Here is a 21,229-nt window from a genome sequence, read left to right on the forward strand (position 1 = left end):
CAGTAACTCTTTGGTGGATTTATACAGGCTCATAATTTGCTGTTTATTTTCCCATTAGGGCAGTAGAGGGAGCGGGCGTTGACACATGGCATAGCACCGGGAGGGCAGTTGGACTGAACGCGTGGCTGAGGTGATCGATAATTGGATTGCAAATGTCAAAGAGGGTGGCTGGAAAGCCAGGTACATCAACCCACAGATACTTTTCCCAGTTGTGAAATCAAAGCTTGGAGCAGGGAAAATCAGCTACAAGTAGCTATGATTTATGGAGTTGGGGTTTAAGTCAGTGGCAAGCAGTATCCAATTAACTTCAGTAGAGATGTCTAATGCCACTAGTAAAACGACTGGATTTAGAGTGATGAGCAAGAAAGTCAGACTGAGAGACAACCTAGTGATGCTATTAACCTTTGCAAGATTGTCCCACCAATAATGTGATCTGGGGGACAATAAAACACTGCATAAGATAATATGCCAAATTTGGTAGTGAATGATTAATATATAGGAGAAGAATAACAACTTTCCTGCTTTCAGTTTATGGGCCTCCAATTAGCCCTCAACTAGATGAAGGGAGCAAAAGAGGGGACGCAGGAGGAGTCCCTCTAATGAGTTGCTTTGTAGCAGAAGAAATTGAACAAGGAAAGTTTTAGTTGCTGTTCTCCTTTTGAGACTGTGTCAGGAGGTGTAAAAGGGGCTGGGTACTTTGCAGGAAATAGCCGTGAGAAAGCTCCTGATTTACAGGAGCTCTTGAACAGCACAAGAGCATCCTGTCAGGAGCAGTGCAGGAGGCATGATCCCTTGGCACAGGGACATCAGACATGTCAGCCCCATGCACTAATCCCCGTGGTTAGAGGCTAGGGCCAGGACCCCAGATGCTTTTTCACGATGTGCAAGCCCTGGTCGAGACCACCTACAGATGTTGCTGCTGCTTCCTCTGAGAAACTATATTAAAAATATAGACATACTGCTTCCCCAAAAGTGCATCCAGTTTCAGAAAAGGGGATAATAAGAGCAGGTCTAATCCACAGATTACCAATCTGACAAAATATCTAAGTCTTAATGATAAGGTCAGTGAGGCAAAGGCAGTTTGTTGACCAAATGAAGTTTAAGACACATTTCCTATTTTGCCACATAAGTCTGGCAGATGTATGCTCAATAACCTTTAGAAAACAGAGCAGGAATGTGTAATTCATTCAGCTACTACTGCTTAGGTACCCAAAGGTTAGTGGAGCTCTCAGAGAAACTGGAGCAAGTCTCAGAAGCCCTGAGGTAACTCAGTCTATGCTACAACATGGAGGGTAGGGAAGTGACATCAAATTAGCCTTGCAAGACTTGAACAAGGTACTGAGAACACAGCCCACAGCTGCAAGCAGGGTCATTTGCCCTGTCAAGAAGCAGGATAGATGACTGCCTCACGCTGAGCACTGTGCTGCGGCAGCAGGAACTTCTTTCAGTAGCTCAGCAGCTTTTTGGAAGTTGGACATCCCATCACTGGTGTGATCCATCACCAGGCACCCTCCTAGCCCTGCAGAAAAACAGAATCTTCTGTACACTTCCAGACTTCTTATTAAGAATGCCCCAGCTTTCAGCTGGTACTTTCATACTGAGTCGGATATTATGAGGATTAAACGCCTGAAAAGAAGGCATGTAGAGCAAATATTATTTTACTCTTTAAAATGCCATTCCCTGGCTGAGGTGCTACAGTTAAGGCTACACTCAGGAGGTATCCAGTGGTTTGCAAGAAAAATAGTGAGAGATCCTTAACTGTACATATAACTTGGTAAATGCCAATTAAAAAATCCCTGACAAAACCTGGACTCTAGCATTCACTTTAATCTCACAAACGTGGCCAAAGCTACACAGGGAGAGTTCAAGCAGGTCCCTCAGACAGGAGAGGTTTGGAGCACAAGCCCTGTGAGGAATGGCTGGGGGAGCTGGGGTTGCTTAGCCTGAAGAAGAGGAGGCTCAGGGGAGACCTTATTGCTCTCTACAACTACCTGAAGGGAGGTTGTAGCCTGGTGGGAGTTGGTCTCTTCTCCCAGGTGACCAGCACCAGAACAAGAGAGGACACAGTCTCAAGCTGTACCAGGGGAGATTTGGGCTGGATGTTAGGAAGAAATTCTTCCCAGAAAGAGTGATTGGCCATTGGAATGTGCTACCCAGGGAGGTGGTGGAGTCACCAACACTGGAGGTGTTTAAGAAGAGCCTGGATGAGGCACTTGGTGCCATGGTTTATTTGATTAGATGGTGTTGGATAATAGGTTGGACTTCATGATCTTGAAAGTCTTTTCCAACCAGCTTAAATCTATTCTACTCATATATATAAGTCACATTTGAACAACAGGGTTTTGATGAGGAGAATAAGGACTGTATGAAAATGAACCTCATGTTTCAGTTAGTATTTTCATTCCTGCTGCTGTACATTATGATCTTCTTTTGATGTCAAGCTAATGCACTTGTCTCACTGCCTTCTGCATCTCTCTCAGTCAACAGAAGCCATGCCATTTTGGCATACTTAGATGTATCACATAATAAATCATCATCTCTGCTTAGCTAAAGTGTGTATGCTTAAACTTAGGACTTGATAGAAATTTTTCTGAGTTTCTTTTGTTTTTAACCCCCCCCCCCAAATGTGGCAATATAAAACCATGTGTTTAATTATTACCCCCTTCCCCCCTCCCCCAATTAAGCCTTTAAAATAGCTGTTTGGCCTTGAGACTTAAGAATGTATCTCTAATCATGCATCTTAAAAATTAGATGGGAGGACAGTGGAAGGAAACAAGATTCACAGGGGAAAAACAGATATATTTTAGGCTATGACAGACAGTGTTCAGATATCTGTTGATGTCTGGATTACAGATAACATGATGGTCCTCAGAAAAGTCAAAGCCATAAATTGACAGGCTGCTATTAGCAACATTTGTGTCTTTTACTTACCCATGGGATGTGAGGAAAAAAAATGATTAATTATTTTTATTCTGCTATTTCTGCTCTCAGTTATTCATGTTAATCCTTGCTTTTGAATAGTCTCAATATTCCTTGCCAAAGAAAGTATTGTTTTCTGCCAAAACATGAAGTGTGCTCTAGAACTGCTATGATAACATTTTCAGTGTCTCTGTATCCTGAAAACAGCAATATTACATTTCAGAGTGAGGAAATTAATATGTTTCCTGACAACTGAAATTTATTAGGCTGGGAAAAGAAAATGACTGCTTTTGAGGGCAGATTTCATACTACTTGATGCTGCAGGGTCTTTGTACCTCTCTGTTTAAATTTTATCTTCCTATAAAGCAAAATAATTGTTTGGTCTCTGATTATCATCAAGCTGGAGTCAGATAAGAAAAGCATTAGGATTCTTATGTTCCTTGATAATATAGTTAGGGAGGAAAAAAAAAAGGTGTCAAATATGCTTATTAAACTGATTCTCAACCCGATTAAAGGTTTTCTTATCTCTAGGTGCCTAGTAAATACTTTAATTTGTGTCATGTTACAAATTACACTGAATACTCCAGACCTATTTCAGCACACCTCACATGATGCTGCACTTCTGTCACAACAGATAATTGTTTTAAAACAAAATACAATAAACATTTTCCACACACACCCCCCCCGACTTTTTTGCATGACATTTTCCTACTCTTTCCAGGATGTCATTTTTGCACCAGCTGAAGGTGGGAGAATTACGTGGCAGAGGGAGAGGGCAGAAATCTGGGAAGAGGAAAGGGCAGATAAAGAGGAACAATACACAATACTGAAATATACTAAAGGCTGTGCTGGGAAGAGTGGTAAGGGGTGAGACTTGAAGAAAATAGAATAGAATTAACCAGGCTGGAAGAGACCTTTGAGACCACTGAGTCCAACCTATCACCCAACACTATCCAATCAATTAAACCATGGCACTGAGCACCCCATCCAGTCTCTTACTAAACACCTCCAGTGATGGTGACTCAACCACCTCCCTGAAAATGTTGTATATTCAAGGTATACCAGGAAGAGGCTGCTGTCAAGTGCATGAATTTGTGGGGCAAATTTTGGGGATGAGTTTGCAGTACATCACCAATACTGGAAATGATGAGACCCTGGACAATAAGAGCATTAATAAGCATTGAAATTCACTAAATAAAAACAGCAGAGGAAGAAGCACTGATAAAACCCAGATGATGTTACTCTACAGTGATGATATGAGTCAAGGGATTAGACTTCAAGAATATAAGTGATCTTCATCATGATGGAGGAAAGAGACCTGTAGGGAAGATAGAAAAACTTAACAGAACTTTCAAGAGTTTCCCCAGTTGTTTCCTTGAAGAGAAGATGCTTGTAAACTGAAGGGCTCTTAAGTGACCTGGGGAAGGGACTGCTTAAAATGCAACCCCATGCAGAGCTACAGGCTGGGGTCAGAGTGGCTGGAGAGCTCCCAAACAGAGAGGGACCTGGGAGTGCTGACTGACAGCCGCCTAAACATGAGCCAGCAGTGTGCCCAGGTGGCCAAGAGGGTCAATGGCATCCTGGCCTGCATTAAGATTAGTGTGGCCAGCAGGAGCAGGGAAGTCATTCTGCCCCTGTACTCTGCATTGGTTAGGCCACACCTTGAGCCCTGCGTCCAGCTCTGGGCCCGCCAATTTAGGAAGGATATTGAGACACTTGAACGTGTCCAGAGAAGGGCAACAAGGCTGGGGAGAGGCCTTGAGCACAAGCCCTATGAGGAGAGGCTGAGGGAGCTGGGATTGTTTAGCCTGGAAAAGAGGAGGCTCAGAGGTGACCTCATTGCCCTCTACAGCTACCTGAAAGGTGGCTGTAGGCAAGAAGGGGTTGGTCTCTTCTCCCAGGCAACCAGCACCAGAACAAGAGGACACAGTCTCAAGCTGCATCAGGAGAGGTTTAGACTCGAGGTGAGGAGAAAGTTCTCCACCGAGCGAGTTGTTCATCACTGGAATGTGCTGCCCAGGGAGGTGGTTGAGTCCCCATCCCTGGAGGTGTTCAAGAGAGGATTGGACGTGGCACTTGGTGCCATGGTGTAGTCATGAGGTCTGTGGTGACAGGTTGGACTCGATGATCCTCGAGGTCTCTTCCAACCTTAGTGATACTGTGATAAAGTGCAGGTAACCATCCCCAGTCCAGCTGCATGGTCACTGCAACAACTTGTGACCAAAGACCACATCTCAAAACCACCCAATGTCTACTGAGGTCAAAGGGATGGGTGATGTAGCTTTGGGATCCCTTTGTGATGTGTTGCAGCATAATTGGATGTGGTGTATATAAAAGTCATGGCAACAAGTCACTACAAAGATATCCCAGAATTAACTTCCTTTTTTTTTTTTTTGAGAACACAAGCATGAATTCTGAACAGCTGAGTATAGCTCATCCTGGGACAAAGGACAAATGGATGCAAATCTTATTCAAAGGCATGTTTCTAAATGATGGATTAATTAAAAGGCATTCTAGGATTTCCTATGCCGAGAAAGGATTTTAGTACACATGCAATGTATTCCTCATGGAGGTAAAAGGATGCTCCCCTGCCTTAAATCCAGCATTCAGTTTGGTCTTAAGCAGGAAGACAGAAAACTGAGACCTCCACTAAATGTATATGTGCATGCATGTATGTGTGCTCAAACACTTAAGACATACATTAAAAGTCTGGCAGCTGATGGCTCTTGCAAATGCTACGGCAAACATGATATAGCACTAAAGCAGACATGCTTCAGATAACACAAAGGCTCTGTATATCTAAATTAGATTCAAAGCATGTGAAAGATTTCCTGCTGTTTCTGCAGAAGATTAAAACCTTGGTACATTCATAAAACAAATGTGAAGATTTAGCAAAGCAGCATGTCCTTCACAATGACTCTTTGTCTCGCCAAGCACGGAGCCTGGCAAAGGAGACGTCCTGAAAGGGTATATCTGACCAATTTGGGCCTGGTAGGTGGGCTCCAGTCCATAAAAAAAAGAAGAGAGCTACAGATCTTAAGAAACATACAATGAAGAAAAAAAACCTGTTAACCCTGAGCTAATCTGTGAGCTAATCCTTCAGCAAGAAAGCAACATTAGACCAAATGCCTAAACTCTGGCAGAAAAGAACTTAGTAGAGCTTAACCACAGAATTTGCCTATGCAAGCTTAGCATGAGGAACAATTTATAACACAAGAAAGGAGACCATTAACATATCCCTCTCTGTTTCAACAGCACTTAACACAAGTGCAGACTGAATTTTGAAACCTCACAATAATGTTTGCTGTTTTCAGTAACACTTCTCCATCCCATTTACATTGATCTAATGCTCTGCCATCATGTAGTTCTGCAAAAAGCAAGGAAAAAACCCACCCTGCAGGTTTTGTGTATGTATGAATTGCTTTACTCTCCTGTGTTCGCTCACCCATTCCCAGAGCTGTCAAGGGAAATGCAGCCATGGGTGCTGATGCCCAATTCTCTTGTCCTGGGGATTATCAGGGTTAACTCCAAGAATATTATTGCCACTGAAGCCACACTGAGCACACCACTCAGGGTAAGCAAAGGAACTGAACTAGCCCCCAGGATAATAAAGAAGACTCTCCTCTACAAAGTGACATTGAATATGTCTTAGCATTGGAGTTGGTCTCTTCTCTCAGGCAACCAGCACCAGAACAAGAGGACACAGTCTCAAGCTGCACCAGGGGAAGTTTAGGCTTGAGGTGAGGAGAAAGTTCTTCACCAAGCGAGTCATTCGCCATTGGAATGTGATGCCCAGGGAGGTGGTGGAGTCCCCATCCCTGGAGGTGTTCAAGAGGGGATTGGATGTTGCACTTGGTGCCATGGTCTAGTCATGAGGTCTGTGATGACAGGCTGGACTTGATGATCTTTGAGGTCTCTTCCAACCTCGGTGATACTGTGATTATGCTAGTCAAGCAAAAGTTCGCTTTCTCGCACTACTTGATTTCACAACTGCATGATGCTACATTCAGTGAGATTTTAATTAGGTCCAGAGGATAAAAGAAATGCTGATACACCTCCAGGCTCCCAGGAGACGCTCAGAACCTTGCAGCATGGCAGCCTGTAGGCTGGATTTGCTGCCTGGCACAATTCCAGTTTCTCTGTTACACCTTTAAAAGAACTGGAAAGCACCTGGTAAGACAGCACAAAGCCTGTACACAGAGCATCTCCTTCCATGCTTGCATGCAATGAGATGCTTAAAGTCAAGACCTGCTGCTAGATTGCTGTGGGTCCTAAAGGGAAATCCTAAAAGCAGCACTGCATGAAAAAGCTGACAGTGCTGTGCTCTGCAGATTTTAATTTCTTCATTTCATGACCCAGTGGTTCAGGTCAGTGACTCATGAAATTTGTAAAACAAGCTCCCTCCCCTCTGCAAATGTATGCAAATCATTCTCTAACCAAGGCAAAGCTCTAGGCAGTAAGAAATGTGATTTTTCTAATGAGATACAGCAGCTATTGTAGACAGCATTGTGTGATCCAGCTCTGATCTTGATGGGCTCTTCGAAATGCGAATCTGAATCGCTACTTACATAATCATCTGTACCTTTACAGTAGGTCAAATTTTCATCTAAATGGCTAATACATTGTTAAGCTTGAATCACAGCATCAGTTGTTCCCTGCCCATTTCCAGCAGACTCACTATCTGCTGAAACATGATTTTGTGGAAAATACACTTGGGGTAGCATGCCAATTGTAAATGGTGAAGCTGTCATTGTATAAAAATGAACTGGGAAAATCAAATCTCTTCCAGGAGCTAAGGAGTGGCTAAATTAGAAACAAGCTGTGCTTTTCTATTTAATACCCAAAGAGATTAGTACAATTTTAGAGTACATCTACAAAAGGTCTACAAAACTTTTGACTGATTTCTAGAACTGTCAAACATTACAACAAGACCCCAACCTGCTGCATATTGCATTAGAAGGGTTTTTGATTTAGGAAGTTCATTAAGCATGGAAAATAGGACTGCCTTCTTTTGGGTGTGGGGTTGTTTTGGTGGTCTGGTGTGGGGACTTTTTTGGGTGGCTTTGGTGGTCTGGTTGCTTGCTTTGGGGTGGGGATTTTTTTTGGTGGTTTTGGTTTGGTTTATTTTTAACTTATCAATATCCTGAATAAATAGAATGGACTAACCAAACAAGTGTGAGAGTTTAATACTGGACTGAAGTACTAGCATTTAGAGAACTCTCATACAGTTTGAGATTAGCTGGATGTCATCAGCACTCTCTGAGAGAAACCAGAATCAGATACTTGGATATAAATGGCACACTTAATTGAGCTGTCAGGATTGTGTTTATCTTTGATATCATCCTGGTGTTTGTGCTTCCAAAACATTTTGAAGAGAAACAATCTAATCAGAATCACCAAGGTTGGAAGAGACCTCAAAGATCATCAAGTCCAACCCATCACCACAGACCTCATGACTAAACCACAGCATCAAGTGCCACATCCAATCCCCTCCTGAACACCCCCAGGGATGGTTTGAAGAATTAGATGAATGGTTTCTAAAAAAAAAAAAATAAATAGACTGGTGTCAACCCTAAGCACAAGGCAAAAAGCAAACAAAGCATCTTCAGGGCTGACTCAAAGTCCACAAATCCTGTGGAAATGACATAGACATTCTTTGCACATCCAGCCTTTCAAGGCTATTGCTATTTCATTGAATAACTGAAGTGAGCTGAGGGTCACCAAGACTATTTGATATCTGTGGACCCTTTCTTGCCTTTAGTATATATTACATCAGACTTCCGAGTGCATTTCCCATTGGCTGAATAGAATAAGCCAGGTTGGAAGAGACCTTCAAGATCGTGTCCAACCCATCAACCAATCCAACCCACCTAAACAACTAACCCATGCAACCAAGCACCCCATCAAATCTCCTCCTGAACACCTCCAATGATGGTGACTCCACCACCTCCCTGGGCAGCACATTCCAATGGGCAATCACTCTCTCTGTATAGAACTTCTTCCTAACATCCAACCTAAACCTCCCCTGGCACAGCCTGAGACTGTGTCCTCTTGTTCTGGTACTGGTTGCCTGGGAGAAGAGACCAACCTCTGCTTGTCTACAACCTCCCTTCAGGTAGTTGTAGAGAGCAATAAGGTCTCCCCTGAGCTTCCTCTTCTCCAGGCTAAGCAACCCCAGCTCCCTCAGTCTCTCCTCACAGGGCTGTGTTCTAAACCCCTCACCAACTTTGTTGCCCTTCTCTGGGCTCGTTCCAGCAAGTCAACCTCCTTCCTAAACTGAGGGCCCCAGAACTGGACACAGGACTCGAGGTGTGTGAATATTAAGGAATTTAAATGCACCTTTTTTCTTTTTAAATAGATATTAAAAAAAAAAAAGAAAGAGACAAAATTCCACATACATGGAAAAAATGCTACTAAACTCAGTTTTCCCAGTGCTTAGGGCTTTGTTGTCTGTGTTACTTCCCAAGTCACTATCTAAAGTAAAGGGACATCTGGGAGCTATTGCAATTTGCAATAACCAAAGAGAAGAATCCATAAACACGCCATGCCTTAATTAGTGTGCAATTTAACATCCCTGTTTGTACCTCCTGCACAGAGGCCACTCAGCAGCTGAACTAGTAATGTTTTCAGTGATGCACTTGATAATTCTTCATTTTTTTAGTCTATTTTTTAAATTAGAGTAGAATTAACCAAGTTGGAAAAGACCTTTGAGATCATCATGTCCAACCTATCACCCAACACCATCTAATCAACTAAACCATGGCACTAAGCACCTCATCCAGTCTCCTTTTAAACACCTCCAGTGATGGTGACTCTACCACCTCCCTGGGCAGCCCATTCCAATGGGCCATCTCTTTCTGTGAAGAATTTCTTCCTAACCTCCAGCCTAAACCTCCCCTGGCACAGCTTGAGACTTCGTCCTCTTGTTCTGGTGCTGGTTGCATGGGAGAGAATTAGAGACAACGATCTAATCGAGGACACCACTTATCACTGCAGACAGAAGAATCACTGCAGGAGCTTTCCTGTATTTTGCTGTGTAAGACTTTCTGCCTGAAGACACTTCAGAAGCAGTGTGCAATGTCATATGCAAATGTGTCTCTGAACGAGAGTTTTAACCTCTGGTCATCTCCTGCCTTTGGAAAGTTGTTGGCTACTTCTGAAAACAGCAACTTGATGGGGGAGGCGGTGGGGGGAATGTAATTGTGAGGGAGTAAGCACAGCCCAAACACCTCTAGAAAGCTGATGCAGAATAACAACTCCCAAAAAACACAGGGCATAGGATGGAATTCTGCTGTGTGGGATGAACCCTTCTCCTACACAAGTTCAGCATGTTCTCTCTATGCAAGGAACTCAGGTCTTTGCTAGATCCACCACCACACTGATGCATCCCCACAGGTGGCTACACTGTTGAATTCCTGGAGAGGTAGTAGAGGATGAACATGTGTTTGATTTTTCTTTAAACTGTTTATTTTCTTCCCTTTCTTTTATTTTCCCCCCTTCCCTTTATTTCTTTTTTCCTTCCCTTTTTTCCACCCCCCCACCCAACTCTGAAGTTGAATGGTAAAACATTGAACTTGGGCATCAAAGTTTCTATCATGACAGAGCTTTTATTGTCTTTTTCAGCAATTCTCCTCTTCATACTTGCTGTTCCACTAAAAAACCTCTCAGGTGCCCTCAAATAATAATAAATAGTTATCTTATTTCCAGCCAGCACAGCCAGTAAGCACTTTAAAGCTGTGGGGGGGTTGAAGTTTCCCTCCCCCCAGCATTAACTTTGCCAGACCAGCGCAGTTAGAAACAAATGGAGCTGTACTTATAAGCAAAACCTATGCTCTAGAGCGGAATGCAATGAATGTGTACAAAATATATAGGAGTTACAATATCTACAGATACTTACAATTAATAAACAGCACAAGGACTCCCTGGCCAAGGACCAGGGGAAGCTATTAGCTTCTCCCCCCCTGTACAAAAGGGGCAAGAGAAAGGAACAGTGAAGTCAGACTTAGCCAAAGCCAGCTGATAAGCAGGTTATCTCTCCCAAGCAAAGCAAATCAGATCAGAAAAGTGAAAAGGAGGGAAGAATTGTTATGGTACAGCCCATCTTATTCCAGACATTTATCCAATGAATTTGTTTAGAATAATCTTTTGGTTTTGCTTTCTACACCCAATAGTGATTGATTCATAATTTCCTACTTTTCTGCTTGAAATCTCTAACTCCATTTTAAAGGCACAGCCTAAAACCACCACAAAAGCTCCAGCTGGAAACAAGAGGCTGTTTACCTTTATTTTTTTTCCCCTTTCTCTTCCAAATTTTCCTTGCATCATCTGATAGACTTCAGTGTTAAAAGAGGAAAAGCATGTGCCTTTGGAGCCATGCAGTCCTCAAACACAGTGTTCAGACACTGCCTCATTTTTGCCCCATCACCAGCGTGTCACCGAGAAAAAATGCAGCTTTCTCTGCCAAATGTGGGCAATGCTAAAGATCCATGAAACAAATGCTCACACAGATTTGTAATCCAGGATTTAAGCAATCAGGGTTCTCTAGAGCACTATTCAGCTACATAAACCAAATGAACTTCAGCTTTTTGTACTTCTCCCATAAAAATATACGGGAGCATATTGCCAGAGGGCTGCCATTCTTCAGGGAAGGCTACAGTTTCTCACCAATGACACAGTGACTTCAGGCATCACCACCAGCAAAGGCTACAGACTAATTGAATAGGGCTCAAAAAGCAAAACAAGGTTAAATCTGTTAAGGTCTTGTGTGGAAGATGCTGGAGGAAAAGAGGTGGATGGCGAAGAACAGAGCACTGCTCCAATGCTGAACCACCACCATGGTGTTTGTGGGGAGAACTGAAAGGCAGTGCTATTTTAAAGTGCTACTCTTCAAGACTGAGGGAGTTGGGGCTGTTCAGTCTGCAGAAGAGAAGGCTCTGAGGTGACCTCATTGTGGCCTTCCAGTATCTGAAGGGGGCCTACAGGAAGGCTGGGGAAGGACTTCTCAGGATCTCAGGGAGTGATAGGACTAGGGGGAATGGAATGAAGCTGGAGGTGGGGAGATTCAGGCTAGATGTGAGGAGGAGGTTCTTCACCATGAGTGGTGAAACCCTGGAATGGGTTGTCCAGGGAGGTGGTTGAGGACCCCTGTCCCTGGGGGTGTTTAAGAGCAGGCTGGATGAGGCTCTGTCCAGCCTGATCTAATGTGGGGTGTCCCTGCCCATGGCAGGGGGGTTGGAACTAGATGATCCTTGTGGTCCCTTCCAACCCTGAATGAAACTATGAAACTAAGCCTTCACACTCTCCCTCCCCTCTATAAACTGTGGCCATAGCTTCCAGTAGCAATTTTCCCTGCAATATTCCAGACCAAACTCCAAGTGGAATAAAATGATAGTCTCTCCATCAAAATTCCCCTCTCAATTACAACTTCCCATTAAGCAAGTTGAAATCTGAGTTCTCTTTAGAGGGCTACAATTACAGCAGATTATTACATTTCCCCTATAATTACTGCATATAAATACATGCCACGTAACACAGTTTATTGTCCCCTCTTAGTGTACTTACAGTAAATAGAAAACAAAATGCTTCATTCAGCCCATGCATTTTGACACTCACATCAGTTTCACCAATTTATCTTAATTACAACTCCTTGCACTATTACTGACACCCTTCTCAGAGCTCGGCTCAAGCACTGCAGCAGGAAGATTGATGAGACTTGTAGGCACTGATTTGCGACACAAGCAAGACACTTGAGAGGCACTGCTACTATTCTGATAGTGCTAAGTTGGCTAAAAATTAGCTGCACTAAGCCAACACTCTGCTCTCGTTTCTCCTCCTCATTAATTATGGTGCATGACTCAGACCTCCAAAGGCTAAGGCTGTTGTAACAGCATTTTTACACCTATTGTCCTCAGCTGCTGAAGTTCTGACCATGCCTGTTAGCAACTATTCTCATTCTTCAGAGAGGCTTTGAATAGACAAGCTTTCCACCATGACAAGTGTTAAAAAGATAATTTCTGAATGAATCTGCAGTGGTAAATTTAAATATAGTTTAGAGGAACAGAGAGATAGTAGGGATATGATTTTCAAACCTGGCTAAAGGACTGAAGATCCTGCGCCACATCAAAGAGAGACTAAATAGCCTCAGCACTTTAAAAGCACCAACTCATTATATACTGTTATCAAGAGGATGAAGAGGTCATCTCTTGCTACAGATAATTTATCACTCCAATCATGAAGTTTCAGAGACTGTGTCTAGAATTGCACACTGAAGCCTGTAAATCTTTTAAGCTCATTCTTTTGCTAAATGCAGGTCTTGCCCCAGCAATCCCCAGCAAACTGAACTCCCCAGCAGCCAGTGTCTTTTGCAGACTTTCTATGTTGAAGGTGGTAGTAACTCAGCCTTTACAACACAGCGTTCAGAAACCACTCAGAAGGAGAAAGTGTGCGCTCAGATCCACTTTCCACAGCTATGAACTACAGCCTGGATTCAACAACCCTCTCCCATCAAGCTGCACGAATACACTGGATTTATTCATACTCTGAACATCTCAAAATCAGCTGACACGAGGCAAGGATGTAGACACTACATGAAGTGGTTTCATTTTCATGCTTATTACCAGACCTCCATCACTCCAGCAGCTGTTTGCATAAAATCACATAAGAAAAATCACTAAAGTTTGTAAAGCTGTCAGACCAGCATCAGGAGGCAGAGACAAAAAGTATGGGCAGAAAAATGGCCACATTATGTTCTTCCACAGCTTAAACTCCACTCATGTTTTCCATTTCTAGATGCTTCTTTTCAGAAAGTGATAGAAGAGCAGAGAAAATGTGAACATAAAAATTAGAAGATATGACAAGAAGAAGAAAAAAGTAAAAGGAAAGAAGGAAGGAATTATGTGTGAAAATATTAAAGACAGATCACCTGACACCTGCAGTTGCATCTCCCTTGGAAATGCATTGATATTCTATAAAGGGGAGTTTATTTCTGACTTCCTCATGCATCTTTTAACTCAGTTTCTGCACTCACTGTGGCACATGCTCTTTGGTAAGTGCAAACCCTGTGACAGGAGCCTCCAGTACCATTAAAAACATTTAGGCTCAAGGTGAGGAGAGAGTTCTTCACAGAAGGAGTTGTTGGCTGTTGGAATGGGCTGGCCAGGGAGGTGGTGGAGTCCCTGTCCCTGGAGGTGTTCAAAAAGGGATTGGACATGGCACTTGAAGCCATGGTTTAGTTAGTCATGAGGTGTTGGGTGACAGGTTGGACTTGATGATCTCTGAGGTCTTTTCCAACCTTATTGATTCTAGGATTCTAAGATAATTAAAGGAAGAAGAGATGCAGTGACCTGGGCTCACATACTTTGTTACAGACTTCTTGTGTACTTGAAAAGGGAAATACTTAGACTCATATTTCCTAAGCATGGCAGCCTTAAAAAATATACATCCTTTCCTTGTTAGTAATTCATGTTTCCTCCAGTATGGACAGGGACTGAAGACCCCAGAAGAATCATCCTAAGCCATCACAGTGGTCCAGAGATCAGCATTGGCACTACACACAGCTACACTGATGAACATCCACTATCTTATTCCATCTTCTTTTCCGAATAACTTTGGCTAAAGAGGTGGAAATACTGTTAGTGATGGAATTTGCTCAACAAGTGCTGGCTGTTATGGGTATAGCTTCCCTGTCAAATTCAGGTAGGGAAAAAGACAGGCTTGTTAAAACTAATTAAGAAGATCTAGTGCCTCACACACACACTGGGCAAAAAGCAGTAAGGGTTGCCAGGTCAACCACTAATCAGAGCTTTTCAAAGGGAATTAAGTTTACTTTCTTTTATACCAGACAGCCTACTGGAAGAAGGGTATGAAATGAAGCCAGAAGGGAAATACTGTACTACTGGGAGACCATGGTTGCCTCGGCAATTAAAGCCTCCCCAGGGGGTTAATCATGCACAGAGACAGGCAGGCATTTTAGAAAACACTTTCTGAGTATGCCACAAGAGTGAGCACAGTTTGGCCAGCCTGGCTCCAGATCCCCAGCAGCTTCTTTGCTCTGATCCCACTTCCCAAGAGTTGGCAACGGTCAGCTCAAAGTTTTGCCATCAGGGTCATGTCCCTGACAGAGTCTGCCTGCCTTTCATGCACACCATGCCCAGGTGGGTTTTACAGCAGTGTGGTCCTCCCTCTACTTCTCCAGGACACCACACTCTAGTGTTTCTATTCTGTGCATCTTGCCCTCTGCTTCATTCCCCACTTACAAATGTGGAGCACCCTCAGACATCAAGTGCCATATTTGGTCCTCAAAATCTTGCAGAGGGTTATTGTTTCAAACAAGACAAAATTTGTGTGAGTGCATATATTAACTTATATTGATGACTGAAGCTTAATTCCTCTAAATAATGTTTGGTTTAGGTTTTTTTTTGTTATTAATAGCAACACTTCTCAACTGGTATGGAAATTCTCTGGTAAACATGGAATTGGCATGTTGCACTAAGGTTCGTGTATCAAACACATAAATCCAACAGACACAGACCTAGGATTCTCACCAATTTCAAAATCAATGACTACACCTTGAGACCTGTGTCCAGTTCTGGGCCCCTCAGTTCAGGAAAGATGTTGAGTTGCTGGAACATGTCCAGGGAAGGGCAACAAAGCTGGGGAGGGGTTTGGAGCACAGCCCTATGAGGAGAGGCTGAGGGAGCTGGGGTTGCATAGCTTGGAGAAGAGGAGGCTCAGGGGAGATCTTATTGCTCTCTACAACTACCTGAAGGGAGGTTGCAGCCAGGTGGGGGTTGGTCTCTCCTCCCAGGCCACGAGAACAAGAGGACACAGTCTCGAGCTGCACCAGGGGAGGTTCAGGCTGGATGTGAGGAAGAAGTTCTTCCCAGAAAGAGAGATTGGCCATTGGAATGTGCTGCCCAGGGAGGTGGTGGAGTCACCATCCCCAGAGGTGTTTAGGAAGAGACTGGATGGGGGGCTTGTTGCCATGGTTTAGTTGATTAGATGGTGTTGGGTGATAGGTTGGACTTGATGATCTCCAAGGTCTTTTCCAACCTGGTTAATTCTATTCTATTGCAGTATTCTCTGACAGTTATAAACTGGAAAATGTGCAGTTAGTAGAACACATGATTACTTTAACTTTCCAACTTAATAAATTCTAGAAATGGGACAATCCTTTTACTTCTCTCCATTGATTTATGGCCTGGCACGTGCAAGAATCTACAGTGAATTGTTGAAGGAAAAACACCACCCACACAAATTTGTGCAGTAATAAATTAACCCTTTCTCCAGTGTTCCCCACTAGCTAAAATACTTTGGGATATCTAACAAACAAACAATAAATATGGAATATGCTCTGAGACAGTGATCATGTTGGGAGCTCTCCTGTCCAGCTGGTTTTTAGCTTGTGTGGATTTACAGCTAATTTTCTTAAAATACATAGCAGGAAGGATTTATTAGGTGGTACAATATTTTATTTTTCCACTTGTACCAACACAAATCCAGAACTGCTTATCTCACAAACAGACAAGAGAGCAGAATTAAGGAGTCACAGATTCATAGAACACCAGCTTGGAAGGGACCAAGGATATTGTACCCAAAGGAAAGAAAAAAGCACAGCGTGGTGTACAGCAATGTGAACAAAACCATATGTGGCAATCCCAGTAGTTTACAAGTTTATCACTCCCTGTCTAACATATGTGAGCAAGTTATAAAGAGAAACACTCACTTAAGGCCCAAGGGAATGGGTTCGATGATTGTGGTGGTTTTAAAGGCTAGGCCTTTAAAATTCAGTTACAGATTTTGAGCAGAAAAGTAGGAAAAATATATAAATCAATCACTATTGGGTGTAAAAAGGAAAACAAAAGATTATTCTAACCAAATTCATTGGGTAAATATCTGGAATAAGAGCAGCTGTATCATAACAATTCTTCCCTTTTTCTTTTCTGATCTCTGGCTGCATTGCTTCACTCAGGAGAGATAATGTGCTTTGGCTAAGTCTAATGTCTCTACTTCTTTCTCTTGTCCCTTTTGTACAGGGGGGTAAAGGGGAGGCAGGGAGGGAGAAGCTAGTAGCTTCCCCTGGTCCTTGGCTGGGGGGGGTCCTTGTGCTGTTTATTCATTGTAAATCCTGTCCATTTTGTACATATTCATTGCATTCCACTGTAGAGTGTAGATTTTGCTCGTAAATATGGCCCCATTTGCTTCTAACCAAGTTGGTCTGTCAAAGTTAATGCTGGGGGGCGGGGAGAGGAAACTTCAACCCACCACAATGATAGATTTAGATGGCAATTTCACATTGCGTGTTAACCCGAGAGTCTGAAACTCCAGCAGGGTTAGGATAGAATAATCCAGGTTGGAAAAGACCTTGGAGATCATCAAGTCCAACCTATCACCCAACACCATCTGATGAACTAAATCATGGCAACAAGCCCCCCATCCAGTCTCTTCCTAAACACCTCTGGGGATGGTGACTCCACCACCTCCCTGGGCAGCACATTCCAATGGCCAATCTCTCTTTCTGTGAGGAATTGTCTCCTCACCTCTGGTCTAAACTTGCCCTGGTTGGGATGATTCTTGCAATTGTTAATTTTTTTGTTTGTTTTATCATGCTCCAGATATTCTAAACTGTCACAAATAAAAGGGCTACAATGCAGGATTTAACTGCAGCAGGTTAGAGGTGGAAAACATGTGTCACGATACATGTTTGGTTTTGTCTTGTGCACTGCAAAATGTATTACTTATTCTGTATAAACAAGCAATTCCCAGCTTTGTGTGAGTCTGTCATACACAGAGAACACCAGCCTCCTAGAACAGGAAGAAGTGATTTTCAAACCACAAATAAAATGAGTTAACCTTTTAACACATATCTTCTGACTTCATCTTACCTCCAAAAAATGCTCTGCTTGCTGCTCCCGATCTAGTTTTCTGGAAGTTGTTGTAATAAGACCTGTGGGGAAAAAAAAGAGTATTTGACTGTCAATAGATGCTGAAAAATGTGTCTCCATCCACCAGAAGAAATAGATGTTTTGTGTTCATTTGAGAAATGAATTTATTTGAAGCTGGGGAAGACTTTGTGCCCCAGTACTATGCATTGGTTAGGCTGCACCTTGAGTCCTGTGTCCAGTTCTGGGCCCCTCAGTTTAGGAAGGACATTGAGATACTTGAATGTGTCCAGAGAAGGGCAGTGAGGCTGGGGAGGGGTCTGGAGCACAGCCCTATGAGGAGAGGCTGAGGGAGCTGGTGTTGCTTAGCCTGGAGAAGAGGAGGCTCAGGGGTGACCTCATTGCTCTCTACAACTACCTCAAAGGTGGTTGTAGCCAGGAAGGGGTTGGTCTCTTCTCCCAGGCAACCAGCACCAGAACAAGAGGACACAGTCTCAAGCTGCACCAGGGGAAGTTTAGGCTGGAGGTGAGGAGAAAGTTCTTCAGCAAGAGAGTTGTTCGTCACTGGAATGTGCTGGCCAGGGAGGTGTTGGAGTCACCATCCCTGGAGGTGTTCAAGAGGGGATTGGACATGGCATTTGGTGCCATGGTCTAGTCATGAGGTCTATGGTGACAGGTTGGACTTGATGATCTTTGAGGTCTCTTCCAACCTTAGTGATACTGTATCAGATGCAGATTTCTTGATGCCTATCAGGCAGTTTCTTTCTCTGTGCAGCCATTATGACTTCCTGACTAACCACGAATCTTTAGGAAAAAGAAAAAGCCATGTGAACAGCAACTAAAAAGCCCCAAGCTGCGTATCTGCAGTTAACATGCTACATTTATTACACTGAATACTATTAAAAAAAAACCCCAACTTACTAAAGAATTAGTATTTGTCTTATGATTAAGTGCTTCAATGAATCATTTGCATTTGACTGAAATCCTTCTGTAAAAGACCTCATTAAAGATTTCGGAGTTCTCAAACAATTAATGGGATAGGATGCTGATTACTTCCATGCCAAGAATACTTGACAAAGAAGGTTATTTCTGTAATAACCACTTGTATACATAATGATTTCCAAATGTAATCATTCCTAATGCATTAAAGTTTTTGTACTATAATTTCATCAATTTGTTCCATGCTCAAATTGAGTCTTTAAAATAAAGTACCCTTTTATTTGAAGGATGATCAAGATAGCTTTTTTTTTCCTCCCTTCCCCTTTAAAGCAATATACTTCACAAATGATTAACCTCTTGTGAGATTTATGCTGAGGAAAAAAAAAAAAAGAAGAATTTAAACACTTCCAAGTTGCCTGAAGAAAAATGACACACATCAGCTGTGAACACTGCCTCTGCTGTTTTTCTTACTTGGTTCTCACTGGAGGTTTAAAGGGCAGATTTGACTTTTCACTCATACAAAAGATTTGATTTGTTTTTTTTTAATATGAAAATGCATCACATGCTTCTTTTGTGAGAGAATTCTGATGAGGAGAAAGGGATTAGCTTTTCAAACCTGGCAGTGGAAAAAGTCATTCTTAAGAACTCCAGGTCTCTCAACTTACCGACTAAGACAGGAAAATAAATGCTCCCTGGATTACCTGTTATCACATAGAATAAACCAGGTTGGAAGAGACCTTCAAGATCATCACATTCAACCCATCAACCAGTCCAACCCACCTAAACAACTAACCCATGGCACCAAGCACCCCATCAAGTCTCCTCCTGAACACCTCCAATGATGGTGACTCCACCACCTCCCCAGGCAGCCCATTCCAATGGGCAATCACTCTCTCCATATAGAACTTCTTCCGAACATCCAACCTAAATCTCAGGCACAGCCTGAGACTGTGTCCTCTTGTTCTGGTACTGGCTGCCTGGGAGAAGAGACCAACATCCATCTGTCTACAACCTCCCTTCAGGTAGTTGTAGAGAGTAATAAGGTCACCCCACCTCCCTCAGCCTCTCCTCACAGGGCTGTGTTCCAAACCCCTCACCAACTTTGTTGCCCTTCTCTGGTTATATTTATTTGATAATCAGATCAGAGAAACATTTAAGCACAAATCCACAATGACCCTAAATTCTTAAAAAAACCCGCCAACAACCATCAGCAACATCTCATATGCACAAAACACCTGTAGCCCCAGAAGAGTTACACAGCTCCTCATACAGAGTCAACCAGGTTGGAAAAGACCTTAGAGATCATTGAGTCCAACCTATCACCCAACACCATCTAATCAACTAAACCATGGCACCAAGCACCCCATGCAGTCTCTTCCTAAACACCTCCAGTGATGGTGACTCCACCACCTCCCTGGGCAGTACATTCCAATGGCCAATCACTCTTTCTGTGAAGAACTTCTTCATAACATCCAGCCTAAACTGTCACCTTCTCCTTCGAGTAATTTTATCCATTGTGTGAGAAAGGGGAAGTATTACTTGAGGTGATAGGATGAAATCAACAAAGGAAAGCCCACTCTGTTTCCAGTACTTCAGATTCATTACAAGAGCTATCAGATGACACAAGTGACACATAAGGGGAGGTCACAGGAAGCAGGGTGGATTATTACCATTGTATAGAAGAACATGGTACTGGCAAAAGGCTGAAAACCAAAACCAACTGGCACTGCCTGCAACAAGTAAGTATTCAAAACAGTTACCACATATGGGAGATATCTACCCACTGCAGGAGTTTAAATGCACAAGGCAGCACGAATAACAAATTAGTGTAATTCACACAGGATCCCCACTATGTCTAGAAGGAATGGAAAGAAACAAGGAAGATAGCTCCTAAATTGTGAAGTTCAGCCCAAATTCATAACATCAAACTCTGAAATGTGAAATATTCCTGCTCATCACGTGCAGAGTCTGTAGGGATATTTATCAAGCACTACCTAACCATCATAAGTAACATGACTATTTTTATTTCATCTTCCACTGTTTTTCATTCCTAAGGTCCTACTATGAACTCCACCTTCTTTAAAAAGAAATTATAGAAGGTGTCTGTCCTCATCATCATCATCTTCAGACAGACTCACATTCCTCCTGAAGACCAAGAACTAACATCTGAAACTGCTATCACTGCCAGACTGACTAGCACTTGTCTTTCACTGGTAGAACTATAACCACTACTACTATTGTTAATATTACTAATACACCACCTCACAAAACCACTATTATTATTAAAGACCTTAGTCTCTCCTCTCCCTCTCCTTTTTTTTCCAGTGTAGAGCCTTTTAAACTACAATAATGGTCAGAATGCCTTCAGGCCTGAATTTCCACCTAAAGCAGGTGTATGAACATATGGCTCTGCAACAGCACTGCCTACAACGTAGCAGAGTTTAACAGATTTAGCATCCAGATCCTAAATGGCAGTTAACCAGACCATCATC

The 21,229-nt window shown here is 42.8% G+C and overlaps 1 protein-coding gene across 1 annotated transcript in view; it reads right to left on the minus strand.

Moving 5' to 3' along the window:
* The window catches only part of FAT3 (FAT atypical cadherin 3), a 490,375-nt gene that overhangs the window by 135,333 nt on the left and 333,813 nt on the right, over positions 1-21,229 (minus strand). The window contains exon 4 of the mRNA XM_068149238.1: positions 17,802-17,863. Coding sequence (XP_068005339.1) covers positions 17,802-17,863 — 62 coding nt within the window. The remainder of the gene's footprint in view (positions 1-17,801; positions 17,864-21,229) is intronic.

This window comes from Melanerpes formicivorus, unplaced genomic scaffold (assembly GCF_026170545.1).
Source record: "Melanerpes formicivorus ecotype bairdi unplaced genomic scaffold, bMelFor1.0.p_v2 SCAF_1, whole genome shotgun sequence".
NCBI lineage: Eukaryota > Metazoa > Chordata > Aves > Piciformes > Picidae > Melanerpes > Melanerpes formicivorus.